Below are 19,738 nucleotides of genomic sequence, written 5' to 3'. Positions count from 1 at the left end.
TTTTTTTTTTTTTTTTTTTTTTTTTTTTTTTTTTTTTTTTTTTTTTTTTTTTTAAAGAATCTATCACAAAAGAACTTATGGTAAGGCGGTTCTGATTATTTTTATTTATTTTTTATATATATTTATAAGGAGATAAGGGAAGGAATTATCTATGGATTAGGCAATGATTAAAGTGGATTAGAATATTTTAGTTTATGTTTATAAATAACTTTATTAAATAATGAATTTTTATCCTGTGGGTTTTTCCAAATTAGTTTTTATTTTTACCAAATAAAATATTTTGTTCCTTCTATTTTAATATTTTTTTTAATTTTGTATCTTAGTGAATGTAAATATGACCATGTATAACACCATACTTAATGATGTATATATATTATATACAAGAGATATAAACGTTTTCGTGAACTGAGCTAAGAGATGCTACCAATATTTTACAAATTTAGTTGATAAATTATAAATATTCTTCTCACAAATGTTTTTTTCTCTAAATTTATACTAATTATCTAAATATTATATAAGAAAATATCTCATTAACTGATTTTAATAATTTATAATTAAAATTTTAAAAAAGATAAAGGAATCTAGATTTGAACTTTTTAAATGGTAGGAAATAAATTAATTTGAAAAAAAAGGCAAGAATATTTTTCTGGTCCAGGTTTTATCATTGGGCTACTTCAGTCGTTTATTAGGCCCATAAACGGCCCAAGTTGTGGCCCACCAAAGTTCAAGCCGGCTTTAAATTAGGGTTTCTCACTATATATTGTAATCCGCAGCCTTTGCCTCTAGAACGTTGTCGAGCCCGTCGTTTGTCTCTGAGGCCATTCTTGTTCTGTATCAGATCGATTAGCAGGTCTTCAACATGAGGGCGAAGGTAAGTGAAAAGGTTTTTTAATGAATTATTTATGTTCGTATTGCTTGGTTCTCTTGTTGATTTTTTTTATTGTTTGTTTGCATTTTTGTTTCGATTTACCAGTGGAAGAAGAAGAGAATGAGGAGATTGAAGAGGAAGCGCCGAAAGATGAGGCAAAGATCCAAGTAGTTTGTGTCTTTCTTTAAATAAAAAATGAATCGTTCTTTTAGTCGCTACTGATCTAGGAATAGAGTATTAGTTCCAATTCGTGTTTTTTATTAAGTTCTTTTTAGTTTCAATGCGCAATTTTATTTGACTTCCTCGCACTTTGATCTACATTATTCAATTTGCTGTCTGGAGTTTCTGAAATTTCCGTTGAATTATCTGTTGATTCCACCAGTAACCTAAAACATTCTTTCAGTTCAAATATGAATGAATCCCTAACCTTAATTGCTCATGCCTCCACGAACAAAGTAGCAATGACTTGGCACGTTTAAGAATGGGAACGCTGAAATTGATTGCGTTTACGACTGGAGATCAATGCCACTACTCGTTTAGAATCGGTTTAAGGATGGTTTTTAGATCCATTTTTCTTCTAGTTGTCTCATGTCAATACTTTCTGTCTCCCAATAGAACGATTGTATCAAACACATCATCCTCAGATTAGTATCCTACGAGTTCACGATCTCGCATAGTGCACTCAGCTCATTTTCAAACTGTTGTGTTATAGGTTTTGCTTTGTGATATCTGAGTGTTTTAATTTCCCCGTACTCTACCTAATATCGTAGTGACAGTAATTAATGTTGGAAGCGAATAATGCGAAAAGCCATTATTAATAACACAAAATCTATGCAAGAATGAACTTCTAGCGAAGGATCTTTCTTTTGAGTAATTATATGGCGTGTGGATCAACGTTTGCAAAATCCGGTTCAAATTTGTTGCGAACTTCGGCGTGGAACAAGTGACACAAAATTTGAACTTCATAGCTAAATAACTATCCCACAACTTCTGTCATCCAGACGTAAAAGAATATAATCAATTTTTTCTCGTTTGCAAGACTCTTTACATGGAGAGACATATTGTGGCTGCAACAGCTTCAGTTCTCCACAGGCTTTAAAAGTCTCGGTCTTTTACCTTCTCGTCATTTGTGTTCAATCCGCGCTCAAATTAAGACATTTATGAGAAGAAAAATTACTTGGAATAATGAGGAGGGAGGAAGAACCTCTGTCGTTTACTTCTGATACGACAGGTTGAGGTGGCCGAGGAGGACGATATTCTACTTAAAACCAATTTAAGAGACTGTTGAACAGTTTTCAAGCACACATTTTTTTCACCATCTTTATTGCAAAGGACAAGTATGCTTTTAATGCGGCCGCCAACGCTAGCCATATCAGCCCTTATGGTTGTGAGCCTCAGCCCCCTGATCACTTGGATGAGCTCTGCGAACAGTTCTGGCCGATCGTCGCAGCTCACTGATACCTTTATTGCAATATTGTTCCTGTTGTTGTCTTCAACCATGGTAGAATCTATAGTTAATTCATCCACATCTGTTGGAACTGTCATGTTCTTGCTGACTTCCATTGCTTTTCTCTTCAGGTCTTTCACTTGATCGATTGCACTTCCCAACAGAGCTGCCTTGTCCATCTGCCATAGGAAATAAGAAGATGAGTCTGAACATGTGCTGCAGAGTTTTCTCTTTGAGGTACAAAAATATGTTTCTTAAGAAGATGAACTACTCAGCAACTTTATCAGTGACAGATTTTGTCTTCTTTAGGCTTTTTCTTTCGAACTTTCCTTAAAAGTTTTTAAAACACGTCATCTAGGGAGAGATTATATAGCCTTTTAGAGAACGTTTCTTTCTCATCTATAATCGATGTGAGATCTCATAGAAACAATCATTTCTTGAACATAATTTTTATCCCCAACTTAACACAGAAAACTTGAACTGAGTTGGTCGTCCTGTTGGAAAGAGAAAGGGCTAGAGAGAGCAAGAGTACCTTATCAGACTTGGGAATGATTTTTCTAAGAGTCGCCAGTTGAGCATTGATTCTGTCCCTACGCCTCTTTTCTGCTTGGCTATGGCTCTTGGAAGCAGAAACTGCTCTAACGTCAGCAATCATTCCTTCTGTTGAAGTTGAAAATGAAGGAAATCCATCAAACTGAACCTTGGTTGAGCTTGAAAGCTGAGGATTAATCATAAATGGAAGAAGCAGAGAAGGTTCACGGCTTGAATTGCCATTGCAAAGAGCCCAATTTAGCCCCTCAGGCTTAGTAGAAGAAAAATCCCAGTTCTTCTCCATAACTGATGAAAAAGAGAGGCTGGGTCAATGTTTCTGAAGTCCGACTCAAAGTTTGGTTTTTATGGTTGCATCTGGAGAGCTACTGTTGATTGCACTAATAATAATGTGTGCGATCTTCAAATCTTGATGGTGATTTGTGTGATGCCCAATAGCCTTTAATTTTTCAAAACGAAAATCATATAAGGCTATATTTGCCTGTCATTTCAGTTTGAAGTTCCTGTTCTTCCCCCCTTTGATAAAGCTAAGCCTCCACGATCTGATCAATTAAAGACCACTACCAACCAAATTAGAGCGACTGTTTTAAGTTGAGAAAACACGAAACAATATATCCCATAAACAAAGCAGCATACCCAAGAACTCGAGCAACTGTTGAAGTTAATGAGATCCCAATACCATATTTACCTGAAAACAGTGGCAGATCTAGATGATCTTTGATTTGGGGATAACTTCCACTGAAACTTCTTTTTTTTCCTCCCTACACAATCTACTCCCACCCATTAGGATTTGTGGCGATTTCTTTCATGGGCCACAGCAAAAACTTTTCCTTTCTTTCCCTTTCAATCTTATCTATTCATATTGAAGAAAATTTAAAGCACAGAGGAAGAACAGGTACTCAGATTTGAATCTCTCCTCAAACTTCATGATATTCTCTCTTTTTAGACTTTTCCTAATGGTTTTTAATACGCGCATGCTAGAAAGAGGTTCCCACATTGTTATAAGGAATGTTTTGTTCCTCTTTCCAACCAATGTGGGATCTCATAATCCACTCCTTTGGGGCTCAGCGTCCTGGCTGACACATACGTTTCAACACCATTATAAAAAATGTTTCGTTTCCCTCTCTAACCGATGTGGGATCTCACAATCCACTCCCTTGGGCCAGTGTCCTTGTTGGGACACAGGTTTCCACACTTTTATAAGAAATGTTTCATTCCCCTCTCCAATTGATGTGGGATGTCACAATTCACCCCCCTTGGGGCTTAACGTTCGGCACACAAGTTTTCACACTTTTATAAGAAATGTTTCGTTTTCGTTCCCTCTCCAACTCCCATCTCCTACCGATGTGGGATCTCACAATCCACCCCTCTTGAGGCCTAGCGTCCTCGCTAGCACACAGGTTTCCACACCTTCATAAGAAATGTTTCGTTCCCCTCTCTAAACGTTGTGGGATCTCACAATCAATCCCTTTAGGGCCCACCGTCCTCGCTTCCAACCGTTGTGGGGATCTCACAATCCACCCCTTTAGGGCCAAGTGTCTTCGCTGGCACACAAGTTTCTACACCCTTATAAGGAATGTTTCGTTCCCCTCTCCAACCAATGTGGGATCTCCCAATCCACCCCCGTAGGGCCTAGAATCCTCGTTGGCACACAAGTTTCCACACCCTTAAAGGAATATTTTGTTCCCCTCTCCAATCGATGTGGGACCTCACAATTCACCCCGCTTGGGGTCCAGTGTCGTCACTGACACACTACTTGGTGTCTGGTTTTGATACCATTTGTAACAGCCCAAGCCCACAATTCACTCCTCTTAGGGTCCAACGTCCTCGCTGGCACAGGTTTCCACACCCTTGTAAGTAATGTCTAGTTACCCTCTCCAACCAATGTGGGATCTCCCAATCCATCCTCGTAGGGCCTAGCGTCCTTGCTGGCACACAAGTTTCTACACCCTTAAAGGAATGTTTTGTTCAACTCTCCACCCGATGTGGGATCTCACAATTCACCTCCCTTGGAGTCCAGCGTTCTTGCTGGCACACCGCCCGGTGTCTTGCGCTGATACAATTTGTTACAGCCCAAGCCCACCTTTATAAGGAATGTTTCCTTCCCCTCTCCAACTAATGTGGGATCTCACAATCCACCCCCTTGGGGTCCAATGTCCTCGCTGGCACACCATCCAGTGTCTTGCTCTGATACCATTTGTAACAGCCCAAGCCCACCTTTATACGGAATGTTTCGTTCCCCTCTTCAACCGATGTGGGATCTGACAACCCACTCCATTTGGGGGCCCAACGTCATCGCTGACACACTGGGTGTCTGGCTCTGATACCATTTGTAACAACCTCAGCCTACCCTTATAAGAAATGCTTTGTTCCCCACCAACCGATGAGGGATCTCACAACTCACCCCCTTTGAGGACTAACGTCCTCGTTTGGCACACAAGTTTCCACACCCATAAAGGAATGTTTCGTTTCCCTATCCAACCGATGTGTGGTCTCACAATCCACCCCATTTGGGGGCCCAATGTTCTCGTTGACACACCGGGTGTCTGGCTCTGATACCATTTGTAACAACCCAAGCCTACCCTTATAAAGAATGTTGTGTTTCCCTCTCCAACCGATGCGGGATCTCACAACCCACCCTCTTTGAGGGCCTAGTGTCCTCGCTGACACATTGAGTGTTTGGCTCTAATACCATTTGTAACAACCCAAGTCCACTGCTAGCAGATATTGTCCTCTTTGGACTTTCCTTATGGGCTTCCTTTCAAGGTTTTAAAACAAGTCTTGGGAGAGGTTTCTCACATCCCTGTTATAAGGAATGTTTCATTCTCCTTTCCAACCAATGTGGGATCTCACAATCCACCCCCTTGGGGATCGAGCGTCTTCCCCTCTTCAATTGATGTGAGATTCCACAATCCACGCCCCTTAGGTGCCCACTGTCATTGTTGGCACACCGCCCGGTGTCCGGCTCTGATACCATTTGTACAGCTCAAACCCAACGCTAGCAGATATTGCTTTCTTTGGGTTTTCTTTTTCGGAGTTTCCCTCAAGATTTTTAAAACGCATCTACTGGTGAAAGTTCCATACCCTTACAAAAAATGCTTGTTTCCCCTCTCTAACCGACGTGGGATCTCACAGCTAAAATCAGGCCCTTACCCTCCATATCAAACAGGTTTTCCATGTTTCTAAGGAATTTATGGATGTTTTTGTAGGCCACTTTTCATGTAGCTTTGTGGATGTGCCTGTTTACAGTGTAGTCACGTAAAAGATAAAAACAGGGAAAAAGGAAACATTCAACAACTTCACCAATCATAGCCTCATCTCCTGAGTTGGATTCCTCAAGAGAAAGAAGAGAGAGAGAAAAGAGGGCCTTCCCACATCGGCTTGTTCAAAAAGAAACTCAGTAGTCTTCCTTTACAGAAGCAAACAACAAAGCTTGAAGTGCAATGCAAAAAGTAGGGCCATAATGTAGGGCCCCCTTTTGCACAAACATTGTAATTGAATGTAAAGAGGACATTAAAGATTGATAAAGACTTCTGATAAACTACTCAAATTTACAAAAGTCCCATCTCAAAATCATGTGGTGCCCATGATTTTAACTCTTTTTTAACTGGATGATCCTGTAGATTTGGAACAGGCCATGAGCAGAAGAGGAGATTTTTCTGGGCACCATTTATTTCAGGTAGATGAGAAGAGTGTGGCGAGTGGATAGGGATAGGGATAGGGATATGGATAGGGATGAGAAACGAGAGGAATAATTTCGTCGGCAATAGATGCAAGGAAAATGTGGCAAATCCCAAGGTTGCGTTTTCAATGATACAACTCTAACGTGTTCTTGTCCACCATATAATTGCCCCTTTCTCTCCTCTCCTCTGCAGCCGCAACTCTGCAACTTGGATAAACGTTACGACTCTTATCAGAGAGCTGTTCAAATAAATTAGATTACACAAAATATTCTATCAATTCAAAATAATTTATTGTTGTTCTTTTCTGCTAAATTTGTAACGGATGACTGGAATCAACATGTGAAGTTGGTCCATGCATTATTTTGCTAATTCAAGCCAGTAGATAAATTATTTGTTGCCCTTGATTTTCTACTACATTTGTTGAATTCCCAAATAAACAATATATATTGTTACTCTCACAAACAGTAAACAAAACTTGAGTACGTAATTTCATGTCCTGAAATGTTTGAATTTCTCTTCAATGTGAAAAGAGTTTTACCCAGTAGAAATGAGCACCATTGTCATTGACCGAGTATTTCCTACATAGCAGAAAATTGGCATAATGCAGTGCTAAATCTCTTCCCCTGATTTGTAAATAATATAAAACTTAAATAGAAGTTGAGTTTTGCTCAGGTTCCAGTCCGTATGTCCATGGATATCCCTTCTTCAAGCATTGGGATGTTATCTATAACAAACTACAGACACGACTAAAAGAAAATAATAGAAAATGATACTGAAATTCACATTACCACTTTATCCATTCACCCATAAAACAGAATATTCAAATGGAAATTACTCGGGAAGAACGATAAAGTTGTGAACTCAGTAATTTTCAAGCTCATGAAAATTGAGAAAGAATGATCCACAGCAGAAGTACAAAATGAAAGTCCTCACTCAAAGAATACCGATGAAACATAAGGCAAATATCCATCGACAAAAGAATGGAAAGGGAACCAAACAAAGACAGATAATTCTATGAATCTAGTTTTTATCGTCGTTCAAAGCAGCATTTCCTAATGAAAGGGCAGGCTACAGTGGAGGAGAAAAAAAGAATCTTTAAATACAGAACCCTCAGGTTGCTGCACCAGCATCCTAAAAAAATGCCTGCGCTACCGAAAGAATATTACAAGACAAGTCCATAACACTATAAAACAGGAACAGAATGACAAAAATTCAAGAATTTTTTTTTTACCCATCGAGGAAGAAGTGGGGGAGAAGCATAAAATTTATGTAAGAAAAGCCCCCTATAATTGCAAGGTTGAACTCTCCCTAGAATCTATGGTCGATTCCCGAGTTTTTTTTTTTTTTGCTAGGTTTTTCTGTGTTAATAGCTGCTACCCATTGGTGGCATTCCGAAAGGTGGCATTGGAGGCATTCCCATCCCACCCATTGGTGGTGCGGGTGCATAACCTGGCATTCCTGGTCCTCCTCCCATACCCGGCATTGGCGGTGCAGGCAAAGCAAGAGGCAGCAACTGAGCATACATGTTCTGCAGTTGAAACTCACAATTTAGAATACAGAAAAAAATATTCAACAGTTGGGATGATGCAAAACTGTAGAGGTCTACAGCAAGGCTATGGATAAGAACAAATGACAAGGTCTACGTTTTACCTGCTGAGCAATAACGTCCTTCTCTTCCTGCTCCTTTGCCTTGACCTCTTTAAGAGCCTCAATCTTGTCCTTCACAAGTTCATCAACCTTTCCTGTATATTCTCGGATAAACTGGGACATGAAGAAAAATTTTCATCAGGCCACATACTACTATGCTACGTGGACAATCATAACATCCAAGAAAAGCCAATGGCAAAGGCCACACAAAATCTAATGCCTCGACCACATTCTACAATGCTAATGCCTCGACTTTGGAAGAACAATTTCATCACAACCAAAGCCCAAGTTTCAAGGTTCCTAGGAGACATTGGTGGAAACCGAAGTGTCTCCAGATTTGAAGTCCTACCAATAAACCTAGATATTAGAAAATGGTATGAAGTAAGACAAGTCACCTGCAACAGGTATGGGAAAGCAAAGTCGACCATGTTGTTGATCCAGGCAAGTTCAAGAGCAACATCTGCTCGAATTAAGTCATAACAAACAAAGAGGCATGAAGCAAAGCATTCCTTCTTTCCCTGTACAGAAACCATTCACGAAAAGATTAAAAATAATTCCATTCACCAACTCAAGTCACGATAGAAAATGCCTAAATGTGTAACAGATTCAAGAAGTGAGAAATCATATAGTGAATCTTTTCATTGTTTTTAAATGGTAAGCATGTCATAGACACTTCCTGAAAGCGTTGTGACAACCAGATGAAACAAAGATTTAACAGATTTGCAAATCTCTCCGTCCAACCCATTACCTTTAGATGTGAGAAAAAGACCACCACAAACAAAAGCACCAAGTGACCAGTGTCCACACAAGAAATGTAGAAAAGCTTTCATTTGCATCTGGAGATGACAATTTGGTCTATTTGACCCAAATTTACAAAATGGATTTTCTGTTCTTCAAATTGTGTACATCCATTTGTAGTGATATTTAGCATTCATTAAATGACTGAAATTTTAGACCCGAGTTCAACCAGAAAAAGAATTACAAAGTGTTTTTTGACATCCAGTGAAAACAATTTGATCCCTTTGACATAATTTTCAATTATTGGGTCTTCAGGTACTTTTAACCATTGGCCTACATCACTTGTAGTAACTTAAATTCAACGTATGAATAAAAAAAATTTAGTCAAAAGGCATGAACATGCTTTTGTAAATAAACTATAAAGATCAAACATACCTGCTCAATGAAGTAAACAAGCAACTCCTCGGCAAGTTCACGGTCACCAGATTGTGATGCTGTCTCCATTGCATCCTTGTAGAGATTGTCTTTCTTTGACAAGGCAATAGATTGCTTCCATCTTCCTGCTTTTTTGTATATGTAGGCAGCAACGCGTCTCATTTCAAGTAACTCATGCTTCTCAATCTGCACAAAAACACATTATTAAATTTTGTGCAACCAGGTTTGTTACTCATCCAGATGAAAAATATCACTTCACCTTCTGTGCAAGGCCTATTTGATCAAAATTATCGTGCAAATCAGTTGATTCACGCAATCTGTCATAGTCTTCCTCTTCAACGTAAATTCCATTTAAGGCCTCATTCACAGCAGACACGTTGTTGCTCTGAACTGCAATCATGTATGGCTTCACTAGCAGCAAGTGACCAGCCTAATATCCAAGAGAAAGGTATGTGATCAGCATCAAGAGCCAAGAAGACTACTAAAATAAGGTTTAAGTGTTAAAAAGGGCTCCAAAGTATTACCTTTCTCATAATATCAACAACTCGTGTGTGGTCTACACGAAGTGCAAGGACGTTGAGAAGATCATTAATAAGATCAGGATGCTCTTGCAAGTAAAAATGCACAGCCTTGTAATACAATTCCACATTAGCAACTTTGACTGTCACATCTTTAAATTGCATGTGATCCCATGCTTCGGGAGAATGATTCATGATGGTAGTAGCAGCATTATCAAATTCATCATACTGGATATACAAATAGGTGAGTTCCTTCCAATGCTGCTGTTCATCACAAGCTCGTATAAGCTTAGGAATATTCAGCCGGGTTGAGAAGAGTTTGATGTGCTCCATAAGCTTCTCATGACGGTATCTGGCATACAGAACTCCCAACTCAGTGAAGATACCCATATGAGCACGTTCAAGCCCCAATCCACTCTCCATTAGAGAGATCAATTCATTGAAGCATCCTCTATTCTGATAATATTCACTGACCTCCTCCAGATCATCCACCTATCCATTGAGGCACCACAGGATGATTAATCAATGAACAAGTCACATCGCAGACCATATCACAGTAAGGGGAAAACAAAAGTCCATAAATTAAAAAAAAAAAAAAAAGCAGCATCCCTAGGAGTGAATGCTATTGGTTTGCATCGTTGTGCTACACTAGGATGGGGGTAAATAAAATAAAGCAAAGAGAGAGAAAAATAGCAAAAATTAAGCAGGTTGAATTTGACAGTCATATTCACCTGGATAATAATGTTAAGACCACATATCTGTGCCAAGCGGAATTCTTCAGCATCAACACAAGCAAAGCACACTTCCTTCCATGTCTTTGCACTGTTTGCTTTTCGTGCTGCATCAACAGCACCTTGGAACTGTTTCAGTTTTACAAGAGTGACAGCCAGCTTGGCCCAGTTAGATATGAAGGCAAATATAATTTTAGCAGCCTCATATAAGGCTTCATCATACAAGCGATCGCCAACATTTTGAAGATTAGCCACATTTGGCATGAGAATAAATTCTTCGATCTCAGCCAACCGATCAATTTTAGCATAGGCATATATCAGCTCACTGTCCACCTTCGACTCTTTGGCCTTCTCCCTAACCATCAACAGGTACCTAACTAGGTCATGGTACACATTTGCATCCTCAGCAGCATGAATGACTTCCAGAAATTGTGTGGCATCATCTGCACGGATAAATGACTCAATAGCATCACTCACCAATCCTTCCCTCAATTGAGCCTTTGCCACCTGGCTCCAAACTGCATCTTCTTCTACGCGGAATGCAAATTCCACAGCTCTTTCAATACTTTGAATGTTATCCAACAGCACATTAACAGCTTGAACATTCAAGTTGAACTTCTTGAAAATGGCATATGCCTCTTCATATAGTTGTGCCTCGACGGCCACTTCACCAACTGCAGGTCCATCAAAATTATCCAGTCTGTTAATGTAATCCATAACTCTGGAAGGATCTGCCTTGATGGCTGTCAATATAAGGAGATTTTGCAGATTAAAGTTTCCACTGAACGCAGAGTTTTGAAGGACAATCTTTTCAAGAAGTTCAATCAATTCGTGTGGCAGATCTGCTGTCATAAAAGCCTTGACAGCAGCTGAAACTTGCTCCGGACTCTTGCTTTCTGGCAAGGCTGTCGATACAACTTGATCAATGAGCTGTCTTCTATATTCATTTTCAGGGTTAAGAACCTTCTCCCAAAGATCACCATCCATTCTCTCAACCACATATCTGCATAAAAATTCATATTCATGAATAAACTAAACTCTACTAATGCTTCCAGTCTAGATAAACAATTAAAATTTGTAATACACCACTAACCTTGCTTGCAGTTTGAACAAAGAATTTTTGTTTGTAACATTAATAAGCTCATCATCACACTGTCCACGTCGATAAGCCACAACAGCTAAAGTGGGATCACGTTTTTCACAATATTTACCCACAACACGGGAATCGTAGTACGGATTGGTGGTGAGGAAGTGTTCTGGGTTATTGTTGCTATCAACAATAATTTTACCCAGAGCATTATGCACATGTACATCCTGACTTCCTTCGCTCACCAGATGCTCCAAAAATTGAGTAAGCAACCGCAACCGGTTTCTGAATCAAATAAATTGCTCAGCTATTGTCATTATATAAATCATATGGAAAGAAAACTACGAAGAAGAAAGGGATTAGAAACAACACCTCTTTTCACATTCATCCACTAGAGGCTCCACAGGAAGCAAAGAACGAACTGAGAGAATCAAACCTTTGATGAAATCTTCAGGACACTCGTCATCCAGTAGCTGGCCCACAACTAGAGGAGCATTCCCAGGGTTCACCTACCAAATTATGCCACCAAAAGTTATTTAAATAATAATAACCTTAAGGGAATTATTTTAATCAGATGGAGAGGTGGAAAATGCACCATATCAATAAAGCTACATACCTTTTGAACATAGCCTTCAATATACCGGAGCATGTTATTTGTGTACAGGTAATGTGTGAGATCTGGAACAAATCCAAACCGATCACAAACATTGATTAGAGGACGTGCATCAGGAAGCTTAGCTTCCATCAAAAAGTTCTTTGTTTTCTCTGCATCATAGAAATTTGATTCTCTTGTTACACGTTCAACCTCCTTAATTTGTCCTGTTTTTGCAGCAGACTCAATGTATTTGAAGTGAATGTCAGGATCCTCACTGTACCAAAAAAGTTTAAAGAGAAAAATTAAAAATTAAGTTAAATCATAAAACTACAAAAACTACCTGTAGTTAATATATTCTTTATAACTAGGAAAATTACCTCGAACTCAAATATGACCCCAAGAAAAAGTACAAGCCCTCATATGACTTGAATTGTTCAAAAAGCTTTATGCACGCATCAACCCCCAACTGTTCACAATATTCCTTTGCAACCTGTACAAACAAACATCATATATTGACCAATATTTTTCCTTTCGCTATTACAACATCCCCTTCAGGCAAAAAAAAGTTCAAAAAGAAAAAGAAATTGAAAGATTGTTAGTTTACCTGCACAATAATCTGAAGGTTGCCTCTGAGATTGACAAGCAAAAGGTCCTTCATGCACTCCAAAGCCCACTCACGAGACAAGGTACCGAAAAACTCCACAAGTGACTGCAGATAACCATATGTAAGATCGAATATACTACTCCTGGTAGGCGATAAAAGATACCAAGTACTAACAAGACAAACCTGTGGCTCAATAGCATGTGTGTTCACAATGACTCGTTTAATATCTGGTAACTCTGTATAATGCTGCACGTAGATAGAAACAAATCAACAAACCTACCATACGTATAGAATTGGAAAAGAGAATGCAGTTGTTAAAAGTGATCTAACCTGCAAAGCTCGGACATAAAGCCCAGCCTTTTCACAAAGTTGGCCAATTCGAGGTCTATCATAATGACTAAACATTCCATTGGCCAATATGGCGTCAGCTACATTTGGAAAAGTTACCAGATTGATTTCCAGGACCTATGTAATACAAATCATCAATATACAAAAGTTGAAATAATGTCATCAGTAGATATAGGTAACTGTTATATTAAGAAAGGCGGAGGGGAACCTTGGTCTGGAGGAAAGCATGCTCAGGTAGATTTGGCTTCAAAACGTCTAACAGGAAAGCAGTAGCCTCACGGATCAAATTCCTCTGTGAAATGATAAAACAGAAACCATATCATAAGAATCACATGTAACCATCTATTCGTTCAAATAGTTGTAATGCAACAAAATGATGAGTAAAAAAAATACTCTGCATAGTTTGATGATGCAAGTAAACCAAGATGAGAAAGACGATTGTATCATCAACCAATATCAAAATTCATAAAAGCTTAAACACTGAAGATATAACAAACCTGAAGAAAAAGATCAGTTATTGTGTTGTAGTCAACAGGACAACCTCCTTCCATTTGTGACATCATCAGTGCAAAGTTAACCGCTCCCTACAAACCAGGAAAAAAAATTATTCTCTCCCAACACAGGGGAGTGGGGATATTTCACACCATACATAATGTTCTTTTTTCTTTTCCTATAGGGCCAGATATCCATTAAACATAAGATGTACCAGGGGTCAAATATATATCTGTGTACCTGCGGATCCGTTCGGAGAATTGTTTGCAAAAGGAATAAATAGTCTGGCGTGTATCCAACCTACAGCAAGAAAAACTAATATAAAAATTCTTCCAAGAGCTACGTGTGAAATATCTAATGATAAGAGAACTATACTTCATCAGGCAAAACATGGAAAAATGTCAACACCTAAATACTTTGAGAAGTATAATTACATGAATAATACTATAAACAAAATAACAGTAAAGAAAATTTTGATAGCATAATTGGAATCATCAATATTATTATAAAGGAGCAGCTATAATGGTAAATGCTTCACTAATTTTAGAAAGACAGAAGACAATAATAAAGATAAATCAGTATATGGCAGTAATAAAGCTCTGAAGAATGATATCAGATAACTCTTTACATTACACAGAAAATAACTTTCTTTACCTGCTTTGAATATATAAGGATCTTATCAAATTCCCTCCGCTCAGCAAAGGCAGCAACAACCTTTGGCGTTGCTCTGGCTTTTATATAGATTTTCAAGGCCAAGTCATTATCCACAGTCTACGCAAAACATGAATTATTAAGTAAAAGGAAAAGGAGTATAACTTTGTCTATAAAACAAGAAAAAAGTGACATCAATATCAGGTGGACATCATACCTTAACAAGATCCCCCAATTCCTCACTGCATTCCAACTTGTCATCAGCCAACCAATTCTCCAGGAGGTTCTTCTTGTTCTGGTTTACAACTAAACGAGACAGTTCCAATGACTCAAATGCATTCAGTTTTCCTCTTGTTAGTAAAGTTCCAAAATACTGCAGTAGGGGTGGTGTTTGACCAGTTTGCACCGGTACACTCTGCATCATTTAATAAATATAATAATTAATAAAACCCCATGGAATAGTTCAAAAACGAAAAGGGAACTCCCTGCCCCAAGGTGCCCCAAAGATCCAATCATCATTGTGGATACAATTTTTCTTGTGATAATGTCTTCCAACCTAACATTAACTTGTTTCATACTGGGGGAAAGATGCTCCAATTGCTATCATTGATTTTCATTGTTACTATGCATATAGTAATTGTGTAACAACTTAATACCTCAAAGAAAAGGAGAGAAAACAATACCATCGCCAGTGGAAAAAGATAGAAAGTAAAGAAAGCAAATATACATATAGATAGGTGCATACAGAGAGTGCAAATTACAATCAGGGATCAAATCCAAATAAAATGGGGCAAACCCAGCATAGCATGGCACATATCCATATGAAGGCCATAAATCATGATGAACCTGGGAGAAAAGAGAAGGGAAAACAAAAATACCTGAAATTTTGCAACAGTATCTGGTGTGCGGAGGATTCCTTGAGGAGACTCAGCAGCCAATTCAGCGGCTTCTTTGTACTTTGTTTGAGCAAAAAGTTCTTGGAAACGTTGGACAACCTGTGAAAATAGATGTATCAACCACCCAAAAGTTGTAGAGAATGGCATGAACGAAAACCAACAGCACAGATTCTAAATGTGAAGCAATGAGAAGAAAGCATAGTTTATGGGAAAAAATTTCAACTCTTCACCAAGACGGAACATGTCGAGCTATTCTAGTAGGTTATTTTAAATCAAACGTAAACGATATAAAAATAAATAAAATCAATACCTGATGAATATATTTATCTTAGTTAGATACTTGAAATTAAAGATCACTTCTAGCGTTTCCTCTATTTCAAGAAAGAAAGTGTTTCTTAAAATACTAGAGCATTTCACAGCTATAAATTCAATCTTTGCAAATTTGTAAATTGAAAGAAAAAAAATCAAGAGGCACCATAAAATTAATATTGCTTAAGTTTTATCCCGAGTGCTTTTTCTTTATTAATTAATTTGGGTTGTATTCAACTCAAACTAATTTTATAAGATCCAAAATCTAACCAACCTATGTCAAACAAGTTTCAACTATTTGAACGCAACACCGCCACTTTATGCTGTTTGGTTTTATTAGATTCTCCAGGGTTTTTAACCACCCCAACTCACCTAATTGACAATAAATGAACTAATCCATGGTGGGTGCAAAAGAACTATGCTTATACAACCGAGCTTACCAGATTTTCAGCACCAGGAAGATTTCCTCTTTTAGCAAGATTGACAGCAAGCTCTAGATTGTTCAACTGCCACAATCAACAAAAGTTTTCACAAGTCTCGCCTATATAATACAGAATGAGAAGGGAAAATACATACATACATATGTATATATATTTGATCATGATCATACCTGGCCACTGACAAAGGAGATAATTGTTTGTTCATTGACAGTAGCCAGTAACACCTGACCCCTCCTGTTTATTGCATAAAATCCTCCCACAGAAGAAGCCTCTGCAGTTAAGAATATAGGATCTGGACTGATCCTATTTCTATATACTGCTGCAGCCGTCTCCAAGTCATATACAAATAACAACCCAAGCTTGGTGATCACATAGATCAAACTATATTTGTGTGAGATCTGTAAATAATAATTAAAAAAAGTTAAAACCATCACTAAAATTGATACAAAAGGGTTACTAGAATCTTGTTCATCTAAGTGTGTAACTCTCCAATACCTGCATTGCCACAGGAAAGTCATCAGCAAAATCAGGTGGAAAGAATAGATCTGCTTGCTTCTTTGTAAATGATGGTTTTCCTGTGAACAATCACATTTTGAAAAATTTACTATGGCAACTATGCTGACAGAAGTCTAAGTACCTCACTATTTGAGACTTCATAAAACTACTTCCAACCTGCTTTGGTTCTCCCAGTACCATCCTCAGATACTTACAAGGTTTTCGTTTTGTGATTTCTTACATCACTCAAAGATCTCAACAATATGGATCAATTTTCTAGATAGAATTGTGCATGAATGTATTCAGATCAATTACAGCATTACATATCCCCAAGCTCATGTAAGAAAATAAATGAAATCACAGTCTACCAGGAACAAGGCATATTTCAAAGATGGGATAATAAAATAAATATTCTACATCTAACATACAGACAGAGATTCAATCTTCAGACGGCTGTAAATACATTTTAGGGATACCAATTGCACTACCAAAAATTGTAAACACAGAAAAACAGTATGACATGCTGTTGGAGAATAGCCAAACCTAATATGTTTAGGTCAAATGTAATGACCCAGCAATCCGGGATACTAAACAACAAATTTACCCAAAGAAAAAAGGATGTATAAGAGCAAGTTAACCTGGCTGGGCACCAAGTTCAATGACATGTAACTTGGAAGTGATCTGTCCAGCGTTAAGTGTCTTCGTGGCGAAGGATATAAGAGTGGAAGGATTCTCATTTCCAGGAAGCTGTTCAAACCAAAAAACAGATAAAGCAAAATGATGTTCAAAGAATACACCAACAGCACAAGAACTGAAAAACGCCTCTTACCTTAAATTGAGCAAATGATGCAGCATGTGCTTCAAGAGCTTGACTTCTCTGCTGCTCCACAGAGAAAAGTTGCATATTCCCTTTCACAAGTTGTGGCCTCTATATTAAAAGGAAAAGTACATCAGAACCACATCCACCCTAGAGTTGTGATAGCATCAATATTTGTACATATTACAATAAATGAAAACAGGATAAAATTTTAGCCCGCCATAAGCTTCAAAAAATGGCAAAAAATAGAAATAAAATACAAAAACAACAATTTATATTCATCAAGAAGAAGGAAAAAAGGCTACAATGTGGGCCAACCAGAAAAGTAGGAAATTGGAGTGGCAAGCATAACCAAAAAGTTGCATGGTCCAAGGCTGAAAGCACTTGCAATTGTCTTCAAATTTGCTTCAGGAAGAAGCCTGATTCAAGACTATTATACAATGAAGCATAAACCATAAACAGAATTGGTAGTGTTTTGGCCCCAATCAACTACACCACTGTATATTATATGACCAGTCCCGATTCTGAAATCAAACTCACTTAACCAATACCAGTTAAATGTATGGCTTACAGAATTGCTATGAGTCATTTTTCCTTCGTGTGTGGAGGTAAAAAAGAACTTTGTCATTTGCCCTTGGACCACTCAGAAAATTTTTGTATGTAAATATTTTTAAAAGAAGTTCTCATTTCATGGAGAACAGGAATTTAAGAAAATGTAACATACCTCAGGTGAACCAGGTGCAATCCCAATCAAAACCAACCACTTTTCAGACGGATCACACCGATAGTTTATAATCTGATTGTTCGCCAGATTGGCTGTTCTTTCAAACACTTTCACAGGTTCAGAATCGCCTACATAAAACAAGAGTGAAGACATATAGGAGTGAGCAATGAGTGAAGCCATAGCACAAATTGTTCAATATCCGAGATAAATATGTGAAAAGAAAATAATAAAATGTTCCCAACCTTCAATGGACCAATGATATACTGAAGTTTGTGTGACCAAGCCCAGTGTCTTAGGGGTTATCCACTTCCAAAAGACAACCTATAAATGAAAAAAAATCGTGAGTGTTATGAACTGTGAATCTCAACAGGAAAATCGTGCTCTGCAACAGTCTCAACATTCCAATATGAAAATACAGAATGGAGTTCCAACCTGCTCGGGCATCAAATGTGATTTCATCTTGGCCTTCATTTCAATGTTGAATATTTGTAGGTGGTCTTGAGTTGATCCCTGGACTTGAGCTACATGATGGTGCAAAATAGGTAAATAAGGTTCAAAATACAAAAATAAATAAATAAAGTAGAATATATGCAGAACTCATGGGTAGAAACCCAATACCAGAAGAATTTCTATTTCCACAAGCATAAAGCTCGCATAGAGTGAGTTCAGTTCAGAATAGCCACTACAACAAGTACACATGTTCAAGTTCATTTAGCATACTTCAAATAAAAATTATTGTATGAATCTTGACTTTCCAGATAAATGAGACTCTTTGTGCATTAAAATGTCTCTTCCCAATCATATATTTCATTTTATACGCATTAAGTTTGAAACTCCAGTTAAGGAATGTATCAGTTTAACTCAAAAACCTAGAAATTTGAGCATATAAAATGATCTTCTCACATAGATTTTAGGTCAAGCAACCCCAAATTAGATAGAATTAAAATTACATTCCACTACGTTGACCATCAATAGACAAGATTAGAAATAAAATGGTCGAAATCATATATGGAAACTGTGTTTCTTACACTAGAATTTCTACCACCACAATATTTAAAAACAAAAATTTTCAACTCAACATGGTCATACAATACCTTTCAAGGCCAATATTCTAGAATTAGGATTCATAAGAGCTGAGTCCGCAGTAATAGGCCTCCTCAACGGCTGCATTGGCATGTTCATATCAATAATAACAACACTGTTCTGCGGTGCTGTTTCTCGGACGCAAATATATTTGTCGGATTCCATTGTCACGTGCGTGAATGTTATGAATTGCGGATTAATACCAATGCTCGGAAGCTGAAAGCTCATCAGATCACACAATCCGATCAGTTAGTATGACTGTATATAATCCATCTCGCCATAAGAAAATTGGCGCACTCAATATACAAAAAGTACAAGCCAGAAATGAAGAATCAAATGCAAGACAAAAGAGTCGCAGATCTAAAAAGAACAAGTATCGGATCTGAGCCAACAACAAGATGTAAAAAATAAAAATAAAAAACAACTTAAATCGAAAAATCAAGCAGGTAGCATAGGATGCGAACTCGGAACAAAATTGAGCAATCTAAGACCCGACCATCGACCAACACACAATTACAACCTCGAATTAAGCTTAGCAAGTGCATAATTCAAAATTTTACAAAAAAAAAAAAAAAAAAAAA

General features: G+C 37.8%; 2 protein-coding genes and 1 long non-coding RNA gene across 4 annotated transcripts in view; 1 reads left to right on the top strand and 2 right to left on the bottom strand.

Annotated features, from left to right (window-relative positions):
• Positions 1-775: 775 nt before the first annotated feature.
• On the top strand, positions 776-1,233 carry LOC111487428. Its single transcript, XR_002719068.1, has 2 exons — positions 776-871; positions 974-1,233. It is a non-coding gene; the product is annotated as an uncharacterized LOC111487428 (long non-coding RNA).
• Positions 1,234-1,700: 467 nt separating this feature from the next.
• On the bottom strand, positions 1,701-3,199 carry LOC111487425 (transcription factor bHLH51-like). The gene is made up of 2 exons (XM_023134823.1): positions 2,848-3,199; positions 1,701-2,494 (listed from the first exon to the last, which is right to left on the bottom strand). Exons 1-2 carry the CDS (start codon positions 3,148-3,150, stop codon positions 2,042-2,044), a joined length of 756 nt encoding a protein of 251 aa, XP_022990591.1. The 5' UTR covers positions 3,151-3,199; the 3' UTR covers positions 1,701-2,041.
• Positions 3,200-7,460: 4,261 nt separating this feature from the next.
• LOC111487380 (clathrin heavy chain 1) overlaps positions 7,461-19,738 on the bottom strand; it is a 12,862-nt gene continuing 584 nt past the window's right edge. The window contains exons 2-30 of one of the 2 annotated variants that reach the window (XM_023134763.1): positions 19,169-19,373; positions 18,507-18,595; positions 18,317-18,395; positions 18,075-18,202; positions 17,363-17,461; positions 17,172-17,280; positions 16,534-16,613; positions 16,209-16,436; positions 16,039-16,104; positions 15,272-15,388; positions 14,611-14,808; positions 14,397-14,513; positions 13,983-14,042; positions 13,748-13,834; positions 13,459-13,542; positions 13,233-13,367; positions 13,086-13,148; positions 12,903-13,007; positions 12,676-12,788; positions 12,320-12,572; positions 12,076-12,212; positions 11,710-11,988; positions 10,617-11,619; positions 9,892-10,377; positions 9,627-9,797; positions 9,368-9,553; positions 8,590-8,712; positions 8,198-8,308; positions 7,461-8,075 (exon numbers count right to left, since the gene is read on the bottom strand). In XM_023134763.1, the coding sequence (XP_022990531.1) occupies positions 7,911-8,075; positions 8,198-8,308; positions 8,590-8,712; positions 9,368-9,553; positions 9,627-9,797; positions 9,892-10,377; positions 10,617-11,619; positions 11,710-11,988; positions 12,076-12,212; positions 12,320-12,572; positions 12,676-12,788; positions 12,903-13,007; positions 13,086-13,148; positions 13,233-13,367; positions 13,459-13,542; positions 13,748-13,834; positions 13,983-14,042; positions 14,397-14,513; positions 14,611-14,808; positions 15,272-15,388; positions 16,039-16,104; positions 16,209-16,436; positions 16,534-16,613; positions 17,172-17,280; positions 17,363-17,461; positions 18,075-18,202; positions 18,317-18,395; positions 18,507-18,595; positions 19,169-19,373 (5,076 nt within the window). In that variant the 3' untranslated portion in view covers positions 7,461-7,910. Of the gene's footprint in view, positions 8,076-8,197; positions 8,309-8,589; positions 8,713-9,367; positions 9,554-9,626; positions 9,798-9,891; positions 10,378-10,616; positions 11,620-11,709; positions 11,989-12,075; positions 12,213-12,319; positions 12,573-12,675; positions 12,789-12,902; positions 13,149-13,232; positions 13,368-13,458; positions 13,543-13,747; positions 13,835-13,982; positions 14,043-14,396; positions 14,514-14,610; positions 14,809-15,271; positions 15,389-16,038; positions 16,105-16,208; positions 16,437-16,533; positions 16,614-17,171; positions 17,281-17,362; positions 17,462-18,074; positions 18,203-18,316; positions 18,396-18,506; positions 18,596-19,168; positions 19,374-19,738 lie in introns of both variants that reach the window. The other variant, XM_023134762.1, reaches the window with a different exon arrangement.

This window comes from Cucurbita maxima, unplaced genomic scaffold, assembly GCF_002738345.1.
Source record: "Cucurbita maxima cultivar Rimu unplaced genomic scaffold, Cmax_1.0 Cma_Scf00012, whole genome shotgun sequence".
NCBI lineage: Eukaryota > Viridiplantae > Streptophyta > Magnoliopsida > Cucurbitales > Cucurbitaceae > Cucurbita > Cucurbita maxima.
This window is presented reverse-complemented; position numbering and strand designations above follow the sequence as displayed.